Genomic DNA, 21,533 nt, shown 5'->3' with positions numbered 1-21,533 from the left:
CTTATAAAGTTATAAAGTTATCATGATCTGAAATGAGGATTCGTAGAGTAATAGTAGGATTACTAAACTGTAACTTTGATCAAATAATGTATTTGTGTGTGCTACATAATAAGTAACTGCCTGTACTTTATCATAGTTTGCAAGTACGACGCTAATTGTCTGACCCTGGACGCGAATTCCGGTCCAGCCATAATATACAATGTGCGCATTCATTGGCAAGTCACTATGTCAGACCTCCTCTAAAGATGGCGACCGCCTACGAGAAATTCAACCTGTAAGTCTTGAAAATATATATCGTTTTCAGTCTTTTATTTTCAGAAGCTAGCTATGACAACTTTTCTGAAAAAAATTGCCATATTCTGATGAGAGAAAATTGGCGTAGGTGCACGTCTAGAGCTGGCTAGCAGATTATAAGCTATTTAGCGAACGTTCAAATGCAATTACAGGCTGCAGTCATTCGTATGCGGGATTTGTTTCAGTTTACAGTATTGTAGATAGTTTACAGTTATGTCAATGATGTGTAGTTGTGTTGTCCGTAACAGTACTTATTTAGCCATCTGCCTTTCGATTTAATTGAGTGGTAGAATTCAATCGATCTTGTTGATGAAGCAGCTAGCTAGCTAAAAAATAGTTAGCTTAGCTGTTAACGTTAGTTAGCCCATTGAGCCAGCTAGTATGTGTGAGCTAGCTTGTGGTGACGTTAGCCACTATGTTGAGCATTGCCAAATCAAGCCAATGGTTTGTTTCCCTTTGTATAAGGCGGGATTCACCATGCCAGATGTTCGTCTACCAAGGTCACTGATTTTGTATCTCTCTCCTCTGTGCCCACTCTCTCCCCATAGGCACACTACCCCAGAGAAGTTTTACATTGAGGCATGTGATGACGGCTCCAATGATGTATTGTCCATTGACAGGGTGTCTACAGAAATGATCCTCACCGGTATGTTGAGTACGCTGTGTTTGTGCGCGTTCATCATGACGATGACCAAAGTCCACATTATTTTATTTAACTAGGCATGTCAGGTAAGAACAAATTCTTATTTACAATGGCGGCCTACCAAAAGGCCTCCTGTGGGGATGAGATTAAAATGACATTTAATAAAAATATAAGCCAAAACACACATCACGACGAGAGTCAACTACATAAAGAGAGACCTAAGATGACACACAGCATTGTAGCAACACAAAGCAGGGTACAAACATTGTTGGGCACAGACAACCGCACAAAGGGCAAGAAGGTAGAGAAAACAATATACCATGCAAAGTAGCCACAACTGTCAGTAAGTGTCCATGATTGAGTCTTTGAATGAAGAGATTAAGATAACTGTCCAGTTTGAGTGTTTGTTGCAGCTCATTCCAGTCGCTAGTTGCAGCGAACTGAAAAGATGAGCAAATGGTGGTTTGTGATCATAAAGGCAATGAAAAAATGATGTGGCTCAGTTGGTAGATCACTGTACTTGCAACAGCAGAGTTATAGGTTTGATCCCCATGGGAGACCAGTACAAAAAAACAAAAAAATATATGCACTCATAAGTCGCTCTGGATAAGCATGTCTGCTAAATTACTAAAATGTTGTTGTTTTTTTATTAAAAAATGATTATTTGTCTCTGTCCCTCTAGTGAGGAAGGACATTCCTCCCCATGCGGTCACCAGGCCAATATGTGGGATCATGGGAACTATCCGTCTGGTGGCAGGTAGGTTCAATCTTGCACTCTTTCAACGTGAGTCAGTTCATACTCTCCAGTAAAATTATCCATTGAGAAGACTTTACCTGTGCATTACACACAAATGTTCTCAACAGGGTGAGTGTTTACTTTAGCGACACCTGTGCTCCTCTGCCTACCCTCCACAGGCACGTACCTCATCGTTATCACAAAGAAGAAGAAGGTGGGTGACCTGTTGGGCCATGCCGTGTGGAAGGCTATGGACTTTGACGTTATCTCTTACAAGAAGACTGTGCTGCACCTGACAGACAACCAGGTAGGAAGGTGTGAGTTGGGGCCCCAGTGCCAGTCCACAAGCACCCAAGCTCAACATGACTGTGGATGTTTCAGGCCAAGAAGAGAGCGTTTCACAATGATTCCTTGTTAATGACAGTGGGTTGTTTTGATGTGGATGTCAAAAAGCCTAGCCTGATACTCTGGGTTATTTGCTAGCTGCAGAAGTCACTTTCCTTCACGCCTGTATGTGACCAATAGGAAAGCAGCATATTGGACAGAGAATGCTAGGCGTCTGCGCTGACATAAATGCCCTGCGTTGAATTGGCTATGGAGCCAGTCAACGACAGACAGTGTGTCTGTAGACAGTCGAGTGTATGTGAAGGGCAAAGCTGTCTATCAGTCAGAGAACGAGACCCCTTCTCACAGACAGAACAAGTACTGCTTTCAGACTGTATCATCATCATGTAGCTGTTACAAGAACACTCTGTTCTGTCCCCAAGTCTAGACAAGTGTTTCTCTATTAGTGGGCATCTCTATGTTGGATTCAAGTTGAATTACTGTTGGAGGAAATGTTATTTATAGTATTTCAGTTTAGATTCCTTGTATATATTATTTTAGAAAAATAGTGGTCATCTGATACTTTCTAACCACTGTTCCACCTAACTATTGTTTTGCTTTCCTTCTTCAACCTGCCTCCTGACCCATCTTTAACCTCTGACCCCATCAGATGCAGGACAACAAAGCCTTCCTGTCCATGATCAACAGTGTTCTGCTCACAGACGGCTTCTACTTTGCGACAGACTACGACCTGACCCACACTCTGCAGAGACTTGCCAACACCAGTCCTGAGTTCCAGGAGATGAGCCTGCTGGAAAGGGTGAGAGAATGAGGGGATGGATATACAGTGGGGCAAAAAACTATTTAGTCAGCCACCAATTGTGCAAGTTCTCCCACTTAAAACAATGAGAGAGGCCTGTAATTTTCATCATAGTTACACTTCAACTATGACAGACAAAATGGAGAAAAAATCACATTGTAGGATTTATTTGCAAATTATGGTGGAAAATAAGTATTTGGTCACCCACAACCAGCAAGATTTCTGGCTCGCACAAACCTGTAACTTCTTCTTTAAGAGGCTCCTCTGTCCTCCACTCGTTACCTGTATTAATGGCACCTGTTTGAACTTGTTATCAGTATAAAAGACACCTGTCCACAACCTCAAACAGTCACACTCCAAACTCCACTATGGCCAAGACCAAAGAGCTGTCAAAGGACACCAGAAACAAAATTGTAGACCTGCACCAGGCTGGGAAGACTGTATCTGCAATAGGTAAGCAGCTTGGTTTGAAGAAATCAACTGTGGGAGCAATTATTAGGAAATGGAAGACATACAAGACCACTGATAATCTCCCTCGATCTGGGGCTCCACGCAAGATCTCACCCGTGGGGTCAAAATGATCACAAGAACGGTGAGCAAAAATCACAAAACCACATGGGGGGGACCTAGTGAATGACCTGCAGAGAGCTGGGACCAAAGTAACAAAGCCTACCATCAGCAAGGGCATTGAAGATGAAACGTGGCTGGGTCTTTCAGCATGACAATGATTCCAAACACACTGCCCGGGCAACGAAGGAGTGGCTTCGTAAGAAGCATTTCAAGGTCCTGGAGTGGCCTAGCCAGTCTCCAGATCTCAACCCCATAGAAAATCTTTGGAGGGAGTTGAAAGTCCGTGTTGCCCAGCAACAGCCCCAAAACATCACTGCTCTAGTGGAGATCTGCATGGAGGAATGGGCCAAAATACCAACAACAGTGTGTGAAAACCTTGTGAAGACTTACAGAAAACGTTTGACCTCTGTCATTGCCAACAAAGGGTATATAACAAAGTATTGAGAAAAACTTTTGTTATTGACCAAATACTTATTTTCCACCATAATTTGCAAATAAATTCATAAAAAATCCTACAATGTGATTTTTCTGGATTCTTTTTCTCATTTGTCTGTCATAGTTGAAGTGTACCTATGATGAAAATTACAGGCCTCTCTCATCTTTTAAAGTGGGAGAACTTGCACAATTGGTGGCTGACTAAATACTTTTTTGCCCCATTGTGTGTGTGTGTGTGTGTGTGTATATATGTATATATACACACACACACACACACAGTTGAAGTTGGAAGTTTACATACATCTTACCCAAATACATTTTAAACTCAGTTTTTCACAATTCCTGGCATTTAATCCAAGTAAAACTTCTCTGTCTTAGGTCAGTTAGGACCACCACTTTATTTTAAGAATGTGAAATGTCAGAATAATAAGAGCTATTTTATTTCAGATTTTATTTATTTCATCACATTCCCAGTGGGTCAGAAGCTTACATACACTCAATTAGTGTTTGATAGCATTGCCTTTAAATTGTTTAACTTGGGTCAAGCGTTTTGAGTAGCCTTCCACAAGCTTCCCACAAGCAGTTGGGTGAATTCCGTCCCATTCCTCCTGACAGAGCTAGTGTAACTGAGTTAGGTTTGTAGGCCTCCTTGTTCACACACGCTTTTTCAGTTGTGCCCACAAATTTGATATGGGATTGAGGTCAGGGCTTTGTGATGGCCACTCTAATACCTTGACTTTGTTGTCCTTAAGCCATTTTGTCACAACTTTGCAAGTATGCTTGGGGTCATTGTCCATTTGGAAGACCCATTTCTGACCAAGCTTTAACTTCGACTGATGTCTTGATGTTGCTTCCAATATCCACATCATTTTCCTACCTCATGAAGCCATCTATTTTGTGAAGTGCACCAGTCCCTTCTGCAGCAAAGCACCCCCACAACATGATGCTGCCACCCCCGTGCTTCGCGGTTGGGATGGTGTTCTTCGGCTTGCAAGCATCCCCCTATTTTTCCTCCAAACATAACGATGGCTGTAATGGCCAAACAGTTATAATTTGTTTCATTCGACCAGAGGACATTTCTCTAAAAAGTACAATATTTGTCCCCATGTGCAGTTGCAAACCGTAGTCTGTCTTTTTTTATGGCAGTTTTGGAGCAGTGGCTTCTTCCTTGCTGAGCGGTGATTCGGGTTATGTCTATAGGACTTGTTTTACTGTGGATATAGATACTTTTGTACCCGTTTCCTCCAGCATCTTCACAAGGTCCTTTGCTGCTGTTCTGGTATTGATTTGCACGTTCATCTCTAGGAGACAGAACGCGTCTCCTTCCTGAGCGGTATGACGGCTGCGTGGTCCCATGGTGTTTATACTTGCGTACTATTGTTTGTACAGATGAACGTGGTACCTTCAGGCGTTTGGATATTGCTCCCAAGGATGAATCAGACTTGTCGAGGTCTACAATTTTTTTCTTTCTGAGGTCTTGGTTGATTTCTTTTGATGTTCCTATGATGTCAAACAAAGGCACTGAGTTTGAAGGTAGGCCTTGAAATACATCCACAGGTACACCTCCAACTGACTCAAATGATGTCAATTAGCCTATCAGAAGCTTCTAAAGCCATGACATCACTTTCTGGAATTCTCCAAGCTGTTTAAAGGCACAGTCAACTCAGTGTATGTAAACTTCTGACCCACTGGAATTGTGATACAGTGAAATAATCCGTCTGTAAACAATTATTGGAAAAATGACTTGTTTCATGCACAAAGTAGATGTCCTACCTGACTTGCCAAAACTTTAGTTTGTTAACAAGAAATTCATGGAGTGGTTGAAAAAAAGGAGTTTTAATGACTCCAACCTAAGTTTATGTAAATTTCTGACTTCAACTGTATGAGGGAGGACAATAATGTAAAAACATGTTTCCATTTGGAGATACAGTCATGAAAACACGAGTAATGTGTTTGTACTTGTGTCCTGTCCAGATGCAGACATTTCCTATGCAGGGCATGTGGAAACAAGTTGAATGGTATGATAAAGATGTGTTGTTTTCTTGCCCTCATTTTAGGCAGATCAGCGGTTTGTGTGGAATGGTCACCTGTTGAGAGAATTCATGCCACAGCCAGAGGTAAGGACAGAGCTGACACATGTTAAAACCACTTGTGGTAAATATAAAATGAATATGTTCCAGTACAGATCTTATGATCTTTCTAAACTGCATTGTCTCTGTTCTTCTCTTGACAGCTGCACAGGTTTGCTTTCCCAGTTGTCCACGGCTGTATCCTTTCAGGTTTTTTATTTGTTACAAACTCCAGATGAAGACTTTTCCCTCCTTTTCAATTCTCATAAACAGGAAGACCTCATTACCACTTCCTGTAAGACAACAGATATTACCCATGTGAGATGTCATTCACGGGGCGGTTGTTTAGAGTGAATGAACTGTTAAACAGCATTGCAGTTTAAACCCTGTAATCTGTCATTGGTTGGAAATCTGCCCTCTGTGATGGGAGCACACTAGATCACATGGTCATTTTTACGTTCATATTTTGCATGGGGTTTGGCGGTCTGAGTGACTGGATGTAAAGCCCATTACTCTGGATTAGTCTTGTCATTCTTTTCCCTGACAAAAACTTTAACTGTTTGACAGACCATGAATATCAATAGAAGTTCACTTGCGGTTTTCTCCTTTAGCCACAAGGGGGAGCTAGAGATCCATATACGTCACATTATAATTGGGAAATTAGGGATATTGTATTCACAGACAATGAATGGAAAGTGGATCTATTGACATATTGTGATGGAGCCCACGTTTCTAAGCATCACAGCAGGCCCAACTCCAAAACATTTTCTGAAAGGTTGAAGGAGGCAGAGAAAGGTTGAATTCAGGAGGTAAAGTTAGGCTTTAAAGGTTAAGACCGTGTTATCCTTAACCATGTGTTGTCCAGTCATCGTTATGAAGTCCTGCTGCATCAATGGGAAGATCTTTGACTGGAACATCATCTCCAGGCGGAGCTGCTTCAGGGCTGGAGTACGTTACTACGTCAGAGGTGACGGACTCCACATCCACCAGCACGTCTAACTGGAGCTTTCTGACTAGAGCAGGGATGACGGACAATCTTTTCCACAGTGGACCGGTGTGGGTGCAGGGGGTTTTGTTCCAGCCAAACAGTAATACATACAGTACCAGTCAAAAGTTTGGACACGTCTACTCTTTCAAGGGGTTTTCCTTCTTGTAGAATAATAGTGAAGACATCAAAACTATGAAATAACACACATGGAATCATGTAGTAACCAAAGAAGTGTTAAACAAATTCAAAATCTATTTTAGATTCTTCAAAGTAGCCACCCTTTGTCTTGACAGCTTTGCACGCTCTTGGCATTCTCTCAACCAGCTTCATGAGGACTGCTTTTCCAACAGTCTTGAAGGAGTTCCCACATATGCTGAGCACTTGTTGGGTGCTTTTCCTTCACTCTGCGGTCCAACTCATCTCAATTGGGTTGAGGTCGGGTGATTGTGGAGGCCAGGTCATCTGATGCAGCACTCCATCACTCTCCTTCTTGGTCGAATAGCCCTTACACAACCTGGAGGTGTGTGTTGGGTCATTGTCCTGTTTGAAAAACAAATGATAGTCCCACTAAGCGCAAACCAGATGGGATGGCGTATCGCTGCAGAATGCTATGGTAGCCATGCTGGTTAAGTGTGCCTTGAATACTAATTAAATCACAGACCGTGTCACCAGCAAAGCACCATCACACCTCCATGCTTCATGGTGGGAACCACACATGCGGAGATCATCCATTCACCTACTCTGCGTCTCACAAAGACGGCGGTTGGAACCAAAAATCTCAAATTGGGACTCATCAGACCAAAGGACAGATTTCCACCGGTCTAATGTCTATTGCTTGTGTTTCTTGGCTCAAGCATGTCTCCTTCTTATTGACGTCTTTTAGTAGTGGTTTCTTTGTAGCAATTCGACCATGAAGGCCTGATTCACCCGGTGTCCTCTGAACAGTTTATGTTGAGATGTGTCTGTTACTTGAACTCTGAAGTATTTATTTGGGCTGCAATTTCTGAGGCTGTTAACTCTAATGAATTTATCCTCTGCAGCAGAGGTAACTCTGGGTCTTCCTTACCTTCCTTATTTTCCTTACCTGTTGCGGTCCTCATGAGAGCCAGTTTCATCATAGCAATTTTCCGTATTGACTGCCCTTCATGTCTTAAAGTAATGATGGACTGTCGTTTCTCTTTGCTTAACTGAGCTGTTCTTGCCGTAATATGGACTTGGTCTTTTACCAAATAGAGCAATCTTCTGTATACCACCCCTGCTTTGTCACAACACAACCGATTGGCTATTTTAAGAAGGAAAGAAATTCCGCAAATTAACTTTCAACAAGGCACACCTGTTATTTGAAATGCTTTCCAGGTGATGAAGCTGGTTGAGAGAATGACACGGCTGTGCAAAGCTGTCAAAGTAAAAACATTTGTTTGCAGGGATGTTCTAAATGTTTTACTATGGTTCCCTGAAAGTTTTCTTGTTAGGTTTTATTAACGTTCTGAGCAAATCTTTCAACAGGGCTTTTAACACTGCTATCTTAGTTTGGGTTAACTGTTTTGTGCACAGATGCGACACATGGAAATTCATATGCTTAGACATTAATCATTCAAACTTTTTAATATTTTTTATTGTGGCATGGCGTCAGTGAGATTCAACCCTATGCTCTTCTGTTCTCGATCCATGGAATTAGTCCACTCCGCCACCAGGATGGAGCTAGCATGCCATATATTTTTCTAACAAATACAAAATTGTTCATTTGAGTTTAGAATTATTCCCAATGTCAAACCACTTGGAGAACATTCCTAGAACATTACAAACATTGAAAGTCAATGTAACCATGTTTGAACTTTTAGTAAATGTTCTGTTAAGGTAATGAAATGCCAAGTAAATAACATTATTATATATGTATCTTAAATGTGCTGAGAATGTTCCAAAGCCATGAACTATCCTGCACCATTCCCAGATAGTTGTGGGAAGATGTTTTGCTAAATAACCATAGGACATCCACACTCTCGCTAAGCTCTAAGAAACACATGGTTCTCAGAATGTTATATGCTAACTGGGTCTTCAATCAATATTTTGATTAGTGGAATCAGGTTTTTTACAGCTGGGTTGGAACAAAACCCTGCACACACTCCAGCCCTTTGCAGAAAATATTGGCCTGTCCACTTCTTTATATTTTTACTGTCAAACACTCCTCACTCAGATGGATCATTACATAATGTCTATTTGGTCCATCAGGCATTGACTCAGAGGGTCATGCAGCTAACTTTGTGGAGACGGAGCAGATTGTCCAGTACAGCGGGGGCAAGGCCTCATTCGTACAGACCCGAGGCTCCATCCCCTTCTACTGGTCCCAAAGACCCAACCTCAAGTACAAACCAAAACCTCAGATCAGTAAAACCATCAACCATGTAAGCTACCTGTTAAAATATTCATATCATTCAATGTTTAAATGTAAAAACATTTTAATGTACAGTAGTAGTAGTCATTTAAATACAGTAGAGGTATGTGATATTGAGTATTACTATACTGAGTCAAGTCTTTCTTACCTTTTATTGTCCTGCTTTCACAGCTGGATGGCTTCCAAAGGCATTTTGACTCGCAGATCATCATTTATGGAAAGCAAGTGATTTTAAATCTGATCGACCAGAAAGGCTCAGAGAAACAATTGGAACAGGCCTTTGACAAAATGGTGTCCAGCTTGGGCAACGGCATGGTCAAGTAAGGACTATAGCTTTTCCCCATCATTCATTCTGATCCCACTATGCCCGTCTTCTTCTAACGTCATTCATGTATAAAAAAAAATGTAGGGGTGAACATTCTGTCTAAAGCCATGGAACTCCAAATAACCCCTTAAAGAAAATGATTTAATTGGATTTTACATACCTTTCTCCCTGTACCGTGCACCTCTAGGTACATAGCGTTTGACTTCCACAAGGAATGCAGTCGGATGAGGTGGCATCGCCTGCAGATCTTAGTCGATATGGTGACAGAGATGCAGGATGAGTATGGGTAAGTATTTAGTCTGCATGGCCGGTGAGATGAGTTTGTGTACTGTGTGTTCATCTCCGACTGTGGTTTGCTGATTTGTTTTGGGACAAATGTTATTGTAATATCAAATAGGAATCAAATTGTTTGATTGGTTGGTCAGGTACTTCCTGGTTGATGTGGATGGGAACGTTCTGGTGCAACAGGAAGGGATGTTCCGCAGTAACTGCATGGACTGTCTGGACCGTACCAACGTCATCCAGAGTCTGCTGGCACGACGCTCACTGCAGTCACAGCTGGAGGTGGGAACCACCAACCAGACATGTCCAATATATAGACACTCCCACTAGTTCTAGACACTTCTACCACATCCATCTTAACCACAGGTGTCAAACTCATTCCACGGAGGGCCAAGTGGAAGCAGGTTCTCTAATCCCTTGTACTTGATTGATGAATTTAGGTCACTGATTAGTAATGAACTCCCCTCTGACCTGGTTGTCTAGGTCTTAATTGAAAGGAAAAACCAAAAACCAGCAGACACTAGGCTGTCCATGGAATGAGTTTCACATTCCTGATCTATACACTTTCACCACATCTAGACTCACTCTCTCTGTGTCTTTGGCATAATGAGTAATGTCATGTTCCTCCGTGTTCTACCTCAGGAGTTTTAGTTTTACTGTTCAATAAAGGTGTAGACGTAGCCTCCCCTTTTACATTCTGTAAAAACAATGGTAAAAATCTTAATGGAAACGACATTTTATGAGGAGCTCGTCCATTTTGACCTAACATAGACCTTTTGACTTGACAAAGTCATACGTTTCACAACTTACATTACCTTGACTCACTTGACCCATATTTGCAAATGAGCAACAAACGGACATAACAGAGACGGGGAAAACCCAAACTCTATGTGGGAAGGCCTCTGACTAAAGCTGCTGTCTCTGTGGACTTTGACTGTGGGCTGTTTAGTTATCTGACCCTATGTGGGCTGTGAAAAGGTCAGGTCTCATGTCACCCAGGTACAATAAATACTTCAGGTACCATTGTGTTTTTTATTAAACTCTTTTAGCACTGTGGGTTAAACTGTCTTTGAAACATCTATTAATAGTGTAGTAAGGCTGCTAGTTGACCCACAGGGTGACGAAGGTGAAGTTGCATCAAGGTCTTTCGGGTAAACAATAGTGCTGAATCTGATGGCGACCATCTTGGTTCCGCCTTGCCCCCTGTAGTCAGGCCACTGCAGTATCTTACCACACATCTTTGTTTATCTGCAGCGACTGGGAGTTCTCCACATGGGCCAGAGGATTGAAGATCAGGCCGACTTCGAGAAGATCTACAAAAATGGTGATCCTCAGCTGAAATCTACACACTTTCCTACCCCTCTGCCAGCACGAGCACAGCATTGTCTTCCTTATGAGATTATTCCAACACTTAGGTTTAACATGATTGAAATCCTCCCCTTTTTCCACTGACTAAATCTGTTTTTTTTTTTCTTCTCTTTCTTCCTCTCCCTCTCTCACCCTTGCTCGCTGCAGCGTGGGCAGACAATGCCAATGCGTGTGCCAAGCAGTATGCTGGCACAGGGGCCTTGAAGACAGACTTCACAAGGTGAGAGAGAAGGGCTCACGTGTTTCTTGCTATTCTGGTGATTAGCAAACTAAGGCACAGGACTAGCTCTCTCCATAGAAACGCACTCCATTCCATCAGGAAGTCACTGAGTTCACCTGGCTTTAGGAGGATATTATGGATTCCAATAGAACTTGTCCATTATACAATGACAGAGAACTAGTTGTCTTTCTACTGGCACAGTACCATCCCACTGTCAGTCACACCCATGAAGTTGGCCATGCATTATTGGCTATGAACTACATCAAAACATCCTACTGGATGTTGGTGCCCTAAGAACAGGGATGTTCTGCTTGTGATTTTTGTGATAACCAGGAAGACAACTCTGAGTAAGAGTGTGCTCAATGAAAGGGTGGAGGATGACGATGATGATTATTTGTAGTATGTGTGAGAGATGATTATGACAGGGATGACTGAAGCGTTGCTCATGTCTCAGAACAGGGAAGAGGACACAATGGGGGCTGGTGATGGACGGCTGGAACTCCATGATCAGATACTACAAGAACAACTTCTCAGACGGCTTCAGACAGGTGTGTCTAGTGTGCGCCAGTTATTAGTCATGTTTTGTAAATCCTTGACGTGTGTGTGTGTGTGTGTGGTAACTGATAATTGAGACATCTCTCCTGATCATCAGGACTCTATTGATCTGTTCCTGGGTAACTATGCCATTGATGAGGCAGACATGACCACACCCCTTCACGAGACCAAAGACTGGAAGTTCCTCACGGTGAGATCTGATTGGCTAGGCTTGATCAGTGCTATGTATACTGATAGGCTACAATATGTGTTGGTTTCAGTCACAAGTGGTAGATTGAGATTCCGTTATCTTATTTAACTCCTGTTTCCCCTCTCCCCCTCTAGTTGCCCATTATCATGGTTGTGGCATTCTCCATGTGTATCATCTGCCTCCTCATGGCTGGTAAGACAGCAGTGGACTCCCTTGTCAATTCTGCATTGAATCCTAATAGGGGCATGGAATTTATTTGAAAATTCTAGTTACACCTGCACCGATCTCAAGTTAAGATTTGGTCCATAAACACATTAATTTTACAATACTGTTTCTACTTGTACTGAACTGGTACTGACTAGGCAAGTATGTGCTATCAATGGGAACTTTTTCGGTACTTAGTTATTACCCGTAGTGATCCTCAGTGTCCCCCCCCCCCCCCCCCTCAGGTGACACGTGGACGGAGACCCTGGCGTATGTGCTGTTCTGGGGCACAGCTAGCTTCGTGACGGCTGGCGTCATCCTCTTCAACGGTCGGGAGTTTGTAGACTCGCCCAAGCTGGTCCAGAAGGAGAAGATGGACTGAATGTGTGCGTGTGGAAAGCAGCTACGCCCCACAGACTTCTCCTCTTCCTTTTCATCCCACTCTTCTTCATCATCGTTCCCTCAGCATCAGCGGGCCTGGAGCCTGTACTGATTACTGATCCAACGGCATGAGGAAGAGGAGGAGGAGGAGGATGGGGTGAGAGAAAGGCCAGGTGTATGATGTAGGGCTGTGAAGCATACAGGGACTCGCTCTGCACTGGCCTGCTGCTGTCCACACCACTAAGCACATTGTTTGGGCTGGGGCTGGGGAAGATCCCTAACCTTGTCCATAGACTGACTGTATAAGCTGAAAACTGTCTGATTTTATGATACAATACCCCACTACGGTAACACAGTTACCCTTCTGCACGGAATGCATATGAACGGACACTGGCACTGCTGTTGTTGCCATAGCAATCTTGACACGGGAACTACTTTTTCAAAAATCTTGCCCTTTTTGTCGTTGTTTTTGTTGATTTGTCGCCTTCTAGCTACATCATGTCATATTTTCTCTGTTGGTTGCCATATTGTTTGTGTTATTGCCCCTGAAGGGTCGACCTGAACGTGGTGTCTTAGTGTGATAGCCACTGGCACCCAATATGTCAGCTGTCTGACGGCCCAGCCCAAGCCATGATCCCAAAACTAGCTCACCAATAGTCATGGAGAGAATGTGCTAGCTGGCCAGTGATTGGGGAGAGAATTTTCTAGCTGGCCAACAGTCAGCTAGAGAATGTGCTAGCTGGCCAATAGTTGGGGAGAGAATGGGCCGAACTTGGGACGAACTTCTTTAGTTATGGTGCCTCACCACCATTAATGCCATTGTAACTGGCCATACTATTCTCAATCACTGCACTTCTGAGTGCACAGACAGACTCTAAGGGTTTCACATGAGGATTCCTCTGAGATGTGACGAGAGGAATGTTTGGCTGTCTAGTCTTCCCAGGGATGGAAAGCTTCATGAAACAGCTGGAAAGACAAATCCTCATTAGTTTCTGACAACTAAAAGGTGTGAGGGAGCATCAAACTATATGCTATAGTGAGTAGGATCTGTCTTTACCCAGTAGACTGCGAGGCCCAGACCTAGGCTAATAATGAAGCATGGATCCAAATGCAGCCATTTTTATATCGATATCAAATCATTTCTGGGTAACCGCTAAGTACCTTACTGTTATTGTTTTCAATTAAAATGGTTGAAAAGAAAATAATTGTCTGGGAATGGTTTTAGGGGAGGGGTAAACTGAACTAGCTGTTATTGGCAGAGAGGTTTGGAAATCTTTCTTATTCATTTATTAACACATTTTTACTGTCGGGTGACGTCACCAGGCAGGTCAAAACTCCATCCCACTAAAACAGGCTGAAATTTCAGGCAGTCTTTTCTAACACTAGAAGAGCATTATTATTTCCCAGTGTTATTCCAACCTGGTAATATATATTAATCATGGGAAAATATAGTTTTTGACTGAACTGGGCATTTAAACGAACCAAAGTCTCATGGGGCATTGGGGATTTTAAATGCCACTTGTCCCCTATGACCATTTCTTTGTTTTAGTGTGTCTCTGGATGGGAATGTGAACTGTTGCTCTCTCTTACACAATCTTTCTCTATATTATTTATCCTTTGATTATTGGCTGTTCTGTAGCACTAGCCCCAAGTCAAATTATGCTGCCTTATGACAGGTAAGAGACGGGGTGTTTAGTAGCAGGATTGGGGCCAATTCCATATAAATTCAATTCAGGAAGTAAAATCCAATTCACAATTGTATTCTCATTGAAAAGCATTGAGAACATGTTTAATTGGAATAGGAATTTCAGTTTACTTCCTGAATTGAAATGAAATTGAGCCCAACCCTGGTGTATAGTGTACATAATCATTACAGGATCACACTTACCTTACCTGCTGTCAGAGTGGCATCTGCTGATCTGAGAATGTTAAAGTATGTAATATTAAATTGATTATATTGCCGCTTATGTGTCTTTCCACTTCAACTGTAGTGGTACAAAACGACAATGAGAGTATGTATGTCCTATAACTTTAAATGTAGTGGTCCAATAATACATCGGGGTATGGTTACTATGATGAAGCATAAGTTGGTTATTATGCTTCTCAAAGCTACATATTGAAATGGCTCATTTGCTGTAGCTATAACCCTTGGTATACATAGGATGCCATGCAAATGGACAACAGTACATTCCGCTGTGCATTATCAGCCATAAGCCTATCAAATAAAAGAATCGGCCAGCATAGTGTCTCTTGCTGATCTGTGTTTTTAAACAGATGATTTAGGTGCCATGTTAACCTAGATACAATTTCATGTAATGACAAATCATCGTATGCTTGTAAGAATGATGTGCTATTTAAGCTGAGTCATGTTTGACAAATATTTTTGGTTTGACTGCTTTACCAATGAAAATGGGTTGCTACTGTTGGCTCAATGCAGTAATAAGAAAACAAGCTGGACCAGTTTGAATTGTTTTCTAGGCCTATATTATTGTCACTTTTGTTTATCAGAGGATTTAATTTGGGGGTGTTATTTTCCAGGATTTTAATTTGTTATTGTGTTTTTTTGTCACTTAAAACATTGTGTCCAAGAATGTGTAATAAATGTGTCATCAGTCATTCTGTTCCATTTCCTAATATTGTTCTATAGAAATGGTTATTTTACACAAAATGTAGCATATTTATTGTCCATAGTGTTTTCTGGTTAAGTTTTAAGTGACAATATGGAAAATACTATTGGTACCGTAATAAAAATCTATTTCCTTTTAGGGGGTAGTTTATGAATGTGTGTAGCAGTTTATTAGATAATGGTTTATCATTGTCTGATTTCTTTTCAGAAAACAACAGAACTGCCCTTAACTATTTTCTTGGAAGTTTTTCCCTAGGTGGCATAGTGCCACAAAGTGGTACCCACCCTTACTAGTGCTGGTACACAACAGAAAGTAGTTTAAATGTTCATACTTTAGTTTGAGGATGTGCATATACAGCCTGCTCTTGGTGTTATTCCCTCCATCTATGATGCACTGAGGCACAGTATGTCAGTATGTTGATTTTATTAGGATCCACATTAGCTGACCCCATGACGAAAGCTAGTCTACCTGGGGTCTGACACTTAACAAAAAAGACATTAGACATTAAGAAACATTGACAAGTAGACATTAGAGACATTTAAAATACCTGAAAGGTCACATTTAACAGTCAATTTTCATATTGAGTGATCAATCTCATTAGAATGTTCTCTTGAATTTTAACGTGCTTTTCCCTTGAAATGTCAACCAACTATCACAAATAATTTATAAAAAAAAAAAATTGTGTCCGCAACACAATTTAGTTTTCATTGCATTTCAAAGGCAGTAGGCTATACTTTTTCGTGTGACAAATGTTGAATAGGTCATTTGTATATTTCACAATATGTGATACTGTGTTGCAGAGTCAATAGTGTTTCGGCGTTGCTGTCATTGTAGTATAATTAAACGTAGACAGCGAAAATGATTTTGCCATTAGCAGGACCGCAGATATTGAGAAGAGTGAGATGCAAGACATCGCTCTCACACAGTCACACAGTATCTGCATGTGCACAGGTTCCCTTCGCAGCGTGGAAGTTGAGCCTTGCGTTTCAACACTCTCTTTGAGTTGTTGCGGAAATTGACCCACTATGCTGTTTATTTTTCTGCATCTATGTCACATTGCTGAGACTAACTTTAATGTGTAATGTTTTATCTGCTGAGGAGTAGGATAGCAAGATGTAACAGATACCAGCCACCTCACCCTTCTCTTTATCCAAGCTGTGATGAAAGCTGTGATAAACAGACACAGATGCTCTCGCCGTAACGTTAACAGAACGCCTGTGTAACGTTACTGGAATACTAGCTAGCTCACAGTGTCATTTGCTCCCGCCTGCCGAGCACCTGCCCTTGCCGTAACGTTAAACTGCTAGATAGCAGAGTGCGGGGGCGAAGGACACTCCCGTTGTCTTAGCTAGCTAGCTGCTGGTGTCGCTCCCGCTGTGTACCTGTGTTAAAACAGCCACCTGGAGCGCCTGAGCAGTTGGCTTCTGAGCCCTCACCCGCTGATTCTACTTTGGTCTGACACACTACAAGATGTCCGGAAAGAACCAGGCAGATGTGTCCATGTCCAGAGTTTTATTCTCTTAGTCAAAACACACACACACACACACAAAGTGAGTTTTGTGGTTTCTATAGAATAATAGAACTAAACATGCATATTGGGGCTCCTGAGGGGTGGGGTCTAAGGCACTACTTCTCAGTGCTAGAGACGTCACTACAGACTCTGGTTCGATTCCAGGCTGTTTCACAACCGGACGTTATTGGGAGTTTCATAGGGTGGCACACAATTGGCCCAGCGTCGTCCAGCTTAGGGTTTGGCTGGGTAGGCTGTCATTGTAAATAAGAACTTGTTCTTAACTGACTTGCCTAGTTAAATAAAGGTTAAATAAAAAATATATTTTTTAACAATGGTACTGCAAACTACACAGTTTGATATTTACATAGTCCAATAAATAAGAAGTGCACCTATTGGTAGATGAGTTTTAAAAAAACAGACATTGAATATTCTTTTGAGCATGGTGAAGCCATTTGCACTTTGGATGGTGTATCAATACACACAGTCACTACAAAGATACAGATCTCCAGCACCCCGTTTGGAGGACAAATATCTTAGCTTTTATGCTAAATATACATACATTTTATCTATACATTTTGCATACACATTTTACATACATGGTACTTTTATATATAACAACAATACATTACCAAACAAACTTTTTACTCCCAACCCTCAGCCACTTTCAGCCCATCCCACCTATCACCATAGACCTCAGCTCTTTAATCCCAAACCTCAGCCACTTTCAGCCCATCCCACCTAATCACCATAGACCTCAGCTCTTTAATCCCAACCCTCAGCCACTTTCAGCCCATCCCACCTATCACCATAGACCTCAGCTCTTTAATCCCAACCCTCAGCCACTTTCAGCCCATCCCACCTATCACCATAGACCTCAGCTCTTTAATCCCAACCCTCAGCCACTTTCAGCCCATCCCACCTAATCACCATAGACCTCAGCTCTTTAATCCCAACCCTCAGCCACTTTCAGCCCATCCCACCTATCACCATAGACCTCAGCTCTTTAATCCCAACCCTCAGCCACTTTCAGCCCATCCCACCTATCACCATAGACCTCAGCTCTTTAATCCCAACCCTCAGCCACTCTCAGCCCATCCCACCTATCACCATAGACCTCAGCTCTTTAATCCCAACCCTCAGCCACTCTCAGCCCATCCCACCTATCACCATAGACCTCAGCTCTTTAATCCCAACCCTCAGCCACTTTCAGCCCATCCCACCTATCACCATAGACCTCAGCTCTTTAATCCCAACCCCCAGCCACTCTCAGCCCATCCCACCTATCACCATAGACCTCAGCTCTTTAATCCCAACCCTCAGCCACTTTCAGCCCATCCCACCTATCACCATAGACCTCAGCTCTTTAATCCCAACCCCCAGCCACTCTCAGCCCATCCCACCTATCACCATAGACCTCAGCTCTTTAATCCCAACCCTCAGACACTTTCAGCCCATCCCACCTATCACCATAGACCGCCCTTGTTTGGTTTCCATGTGCCATATATTTTTCAATTGCGCTGTGATGTTTCACAAAATGTTTGAATCTTTCTAATCGTATATTATCCACAGATTGTGAGCTAAAGATGAAAACCTTTCCTACATGTATTATTATATTATTTATTGACTGCCTATGGCTTTCCAGATCGCCCAACACAGTTATTTGTAAGGTTAATTTTAAGTGCATGTTGTGATTTTTAAACCATTCCTGAAGCTGTGACCAGAAATAAGCTACATAGGGGCAATACCAGAATAAGTGATCTATTGATTCTGTCTTTTCGCAACAAAGTCTATAGAGCTGAGATTGTTGTATGGCCCATATATATAGTATTCTGTTGGTGGCAAGAATTTTATATAATCATTTAAATAGAAAAACTCTAAGTGTTGAGTCAAGTGTAGTTTTTTGTACCAGTTCATAAACCATGTGCCATGGAATTGGTACATTGACAATCTCCTCCCATTTATTTTGCAACCTGTCAACATTTTTGTCCTCAGATTAAACTGGTATATTTTTCTATTTATGCCAGTTCCTTTCAGCCAATTTGTATCTTTAATATATGGCAGGCAAACAAGTTCCCTACCTTTTCTTTTTTCCACTTGCCTCCTCCATTTTTGTGGAAGTGCTGCAATCAGTTTTAGTTGTAAATTTGGATTGAGCAGATATTCCCATATATTCAATAATTGCATAACTCCTCCATTTCTATTAATAATATTAATAATAAATATAATACAATTAAAAAAATAATAATTCCATAAAGAATGTTTTTTTATGAATCAGTATATTTGCGTTTAACCATTACATTTGTTGTAATATTTGTCCTATTTTCTGGAGGTTAAAATTGAAATTGTAACCAGCTTTGTGTGGCTTGTTTAAGAAACAGCGATACTTTAAACAAAATTTCATTTTCAATTAGTCGGAAATGAGAAGTTGTAATCTGTATGAAGGCAAAAAAGCCATTTTTGAACAAAGGATGAGCTTTTCTTAATAATCTACTGGAGAACCATTTTGGGTTTAAGTATAATTTATGTATGAGTGAAGCTTTAGTGAGAGGTTTAAAGCTTTAATATTTAATCATTTTAGCCCCCCGAACTCATTAATTATATAAATAGGCATGTTTAATTTTGTCTGGCTTAGCATTCCAAATAAAATGAAATGTTTTTTGCTCATATGATTTTAAAAAGGAATCATCGAGAGTAGGCAATGCCATTAGTAAGTAAGTAAACTGTGATAGGACCAAAGAGTTAATCAATGGTATTGGTATTTACCTCTCCAAGGTTGCAAAATCGTATCTATTTTTGCTAACTTTCTATTGAAATTAATTGTGGTAAGTTAATTTATATTTTTTGAGATGTGAATACCAAGCATGTCTACTTCACCATCCACCCATTTTATTGGTAAACTACAAGGTAGTGTAAATACTGTATTTTTTAACGATGCAATACGTAACATGGCAATCTTGTCATAATTAGGTTTTAATCCAGAGAGGCTAGAAAAGTGATCAAGATCTTCAATGAGACTATGCTCAATGCAGGTGCTTCTACACCTGCATTGCTTGCTGTTTGGGGTTTTAGGCTGGGTTTCTGTACAGCACTTTGAGATATCAGCTGATATAAGAAGGGCTATATAAATACATTTTAAAAATTTTATTTGATGACTATGCAGGGATCCAGATTGCAGACTTAAGAAAAAACTAGAGTCATCAGCATACAGTGACACTTTTGTTTTTATCCCCTGGATATCTAACCCCTTGATGTTCTTTTTGGATCTAATTGTAATAGCTATCATTTCAATGGCCATAATAAATAGATATGGAGACAACACACAGCCTTGTTTTACTCCTCTTAAAAGCTCAATCCTTTCTGAGAAGTAACCATTGTTTACTATTTTACATCTGGGGTTGCTGTACATAACTTTAACCCATTGTATAAGAGATTCACCAAAATTAAAGTATTCCAGGCATTTATATATAATTTCTAATCGTACTTTATCAAACGCCTTTTCAAAATCTGCTATGAAGACCAGACCTGGTATCTTCAACGTTTCATAATGTTCAATTGTTTCAAGTAATTGTCGTATATTATCTCCAATATATCGTTCATGTAAAAAACCTGTCTGATCAGGATGAACAATATCTGGTATAACCTTTTTTATTCTATATGCTAAGCATTTCGCCAGTATTTTCGCATCACAACATTGAAGTGTTAGAGTCCTCCAGTTTTTTAAATGGACTGGATCTTTATACTTACCACCTGGGTCCTGTTTTAGTAGTAATGAAATCAGACCTTCTTGTTGAGTACCTGAAAGTCTACCATTTGTATAAGAGTAATTAAAACATGCTAATAATGGATCTTTGAGAACATCGAAAAAGGTCTGATATACTGGTATATCTATTCTACTCTACTGGTATACCGTTAAGCCCTGGTGTTTTTCCAGATATTTTGCCTCACAAAGTTCCAATTCTGTAAGTTAGCCTTCACAGCAGTCTTTCTGTGAAGTCCTTACAATTAACATCATTCAGTGGAAATGGAGGAGACTGAAAAGATGTTTCAAATATTTTCCTCTTTCAAAATATTATTTGGTGAATCATGGATAACTCCATCATTTGTAACGAGTTTCTGTAAATTATTTTTGGTACAACTTCTGTGTTGAAGATTCAAGACAAATTGTGAATTTTTCCCAATTTTCCATCCAATTCGCTTTATTTTTGTAATACATTGCACTTGATCATTCTTGAATAAGTACCTCCATTTTGGGGGTTTTCCTCTAACCTATTTTGTGCCTCTATAGTAGTTTCCATTACCATCTACCTGCGCTGTTACTTCCTCTATTTCCTTTATTAGTCTAGTTTCTTTGGACCTAAACTGCTTTTGTTTTAATGATGAGTATTGTATTGAATGGCCTCTAAGTGTCCCATACAAAAAATTTCCCATACAATAAGGGGATCTGCTGTACCTATATTGTACAAAAAAAAGACAATTATGAATTATTTTGTCTTAGTTAAGAACAAATTGTCATCCAATAGGTTTTGATTTAATTTCCAATATCCCTGTGGAAATTCTATAAGAGTTATATGGAGGTCAATTAGATGGTGGTCCGATC

General features: G+C 40.9%; 1 protein-coding gene across 1 annotated transcript; it reads left to right on the top strand.

Annotated features, from left to right (window-relative positions):
• Positions 1 to 105: 105 nt before the first annotated feature.
• Positions 106 to 15,572, top strand: LOC109907691 (phosphatidylinositide phosphatase SAC1-B). Its single transcript, XM_020505812.2, has 18 exons — positions 106 to 274; positions 843 to 940; positions 1,620 to 1,694; positions 1,853 to 1,980; positions 2,668 to 2,817; positions 5,880 to 5,939; positions 6,056 to 6,089; positions 6,757 to 6,858; positions 9,109 to 9,281; positions 9,443 to 9,591; positions 9,784 to 9,882; positions 10,022 to 10,160; positions 11,133 to 11,202; positions 11,394 to 11,466; positions 11,921 to 12,014; positions 12,119 to 12,211; positions 12,346 to 12,403; positions 12,661 to 15,572. Exons 1-18 carry the CDS (start codon positions 246 to 248, stop codon positions 12,795 to 12,797), a joined length of 1,761 nt encoding a protein of 586 aa, XP_020361401.1. The 5' UTR covers positions 106 to 245; the 3' UTR covers positions 12,798 to 15,572.
• Positions 15,573 to 21,533: the final 5,961 nt, after the last annotated feature.

This window comes from Oncorhynchus kisutch, linkage group LG2 (assembly GCF_002021735.2).
Source record: "Oncorhynchus kisutch isolate 150728-3 linkage group LG2, Okis_V2, whole genome shotgun sequence".
NCBI classification, from domain to species: domain Eukaryota; kingdom Metazoa; phylum Chordata; class Actinopteri; order Salmoniformes; family Salmonidae; genus Oncorhynchus; species Oncorhynchus kisutch.
Note: the sequence above shows the minus strand (reverse complement) of the source record. Positions and strands in the feature narration are given on the sequence as shown.

Bases quoted from the DNA above. Each gene is read 5' to 3' on its own strand.
- LOC109907691 (XM_020505812.2), top strand. From the start codon at position 246: ATGGCGACCGCCTACGAGAAATTCAACCT. The intron at 1,981-2,667 runs GTAGGAAGGTGT...TGACCCCATCAG, and splicing joins TGCACCTGACAGACAACCAG to ATGCAGGACAACAAAGCCTT. The intron at 9,592-9,783 runs GTAAGGACTATA...GTGCACCTCTAG, and splicing joins TTGGGCAACGGCATGGTCAA to GTACATAGCGTTTGACTTCC.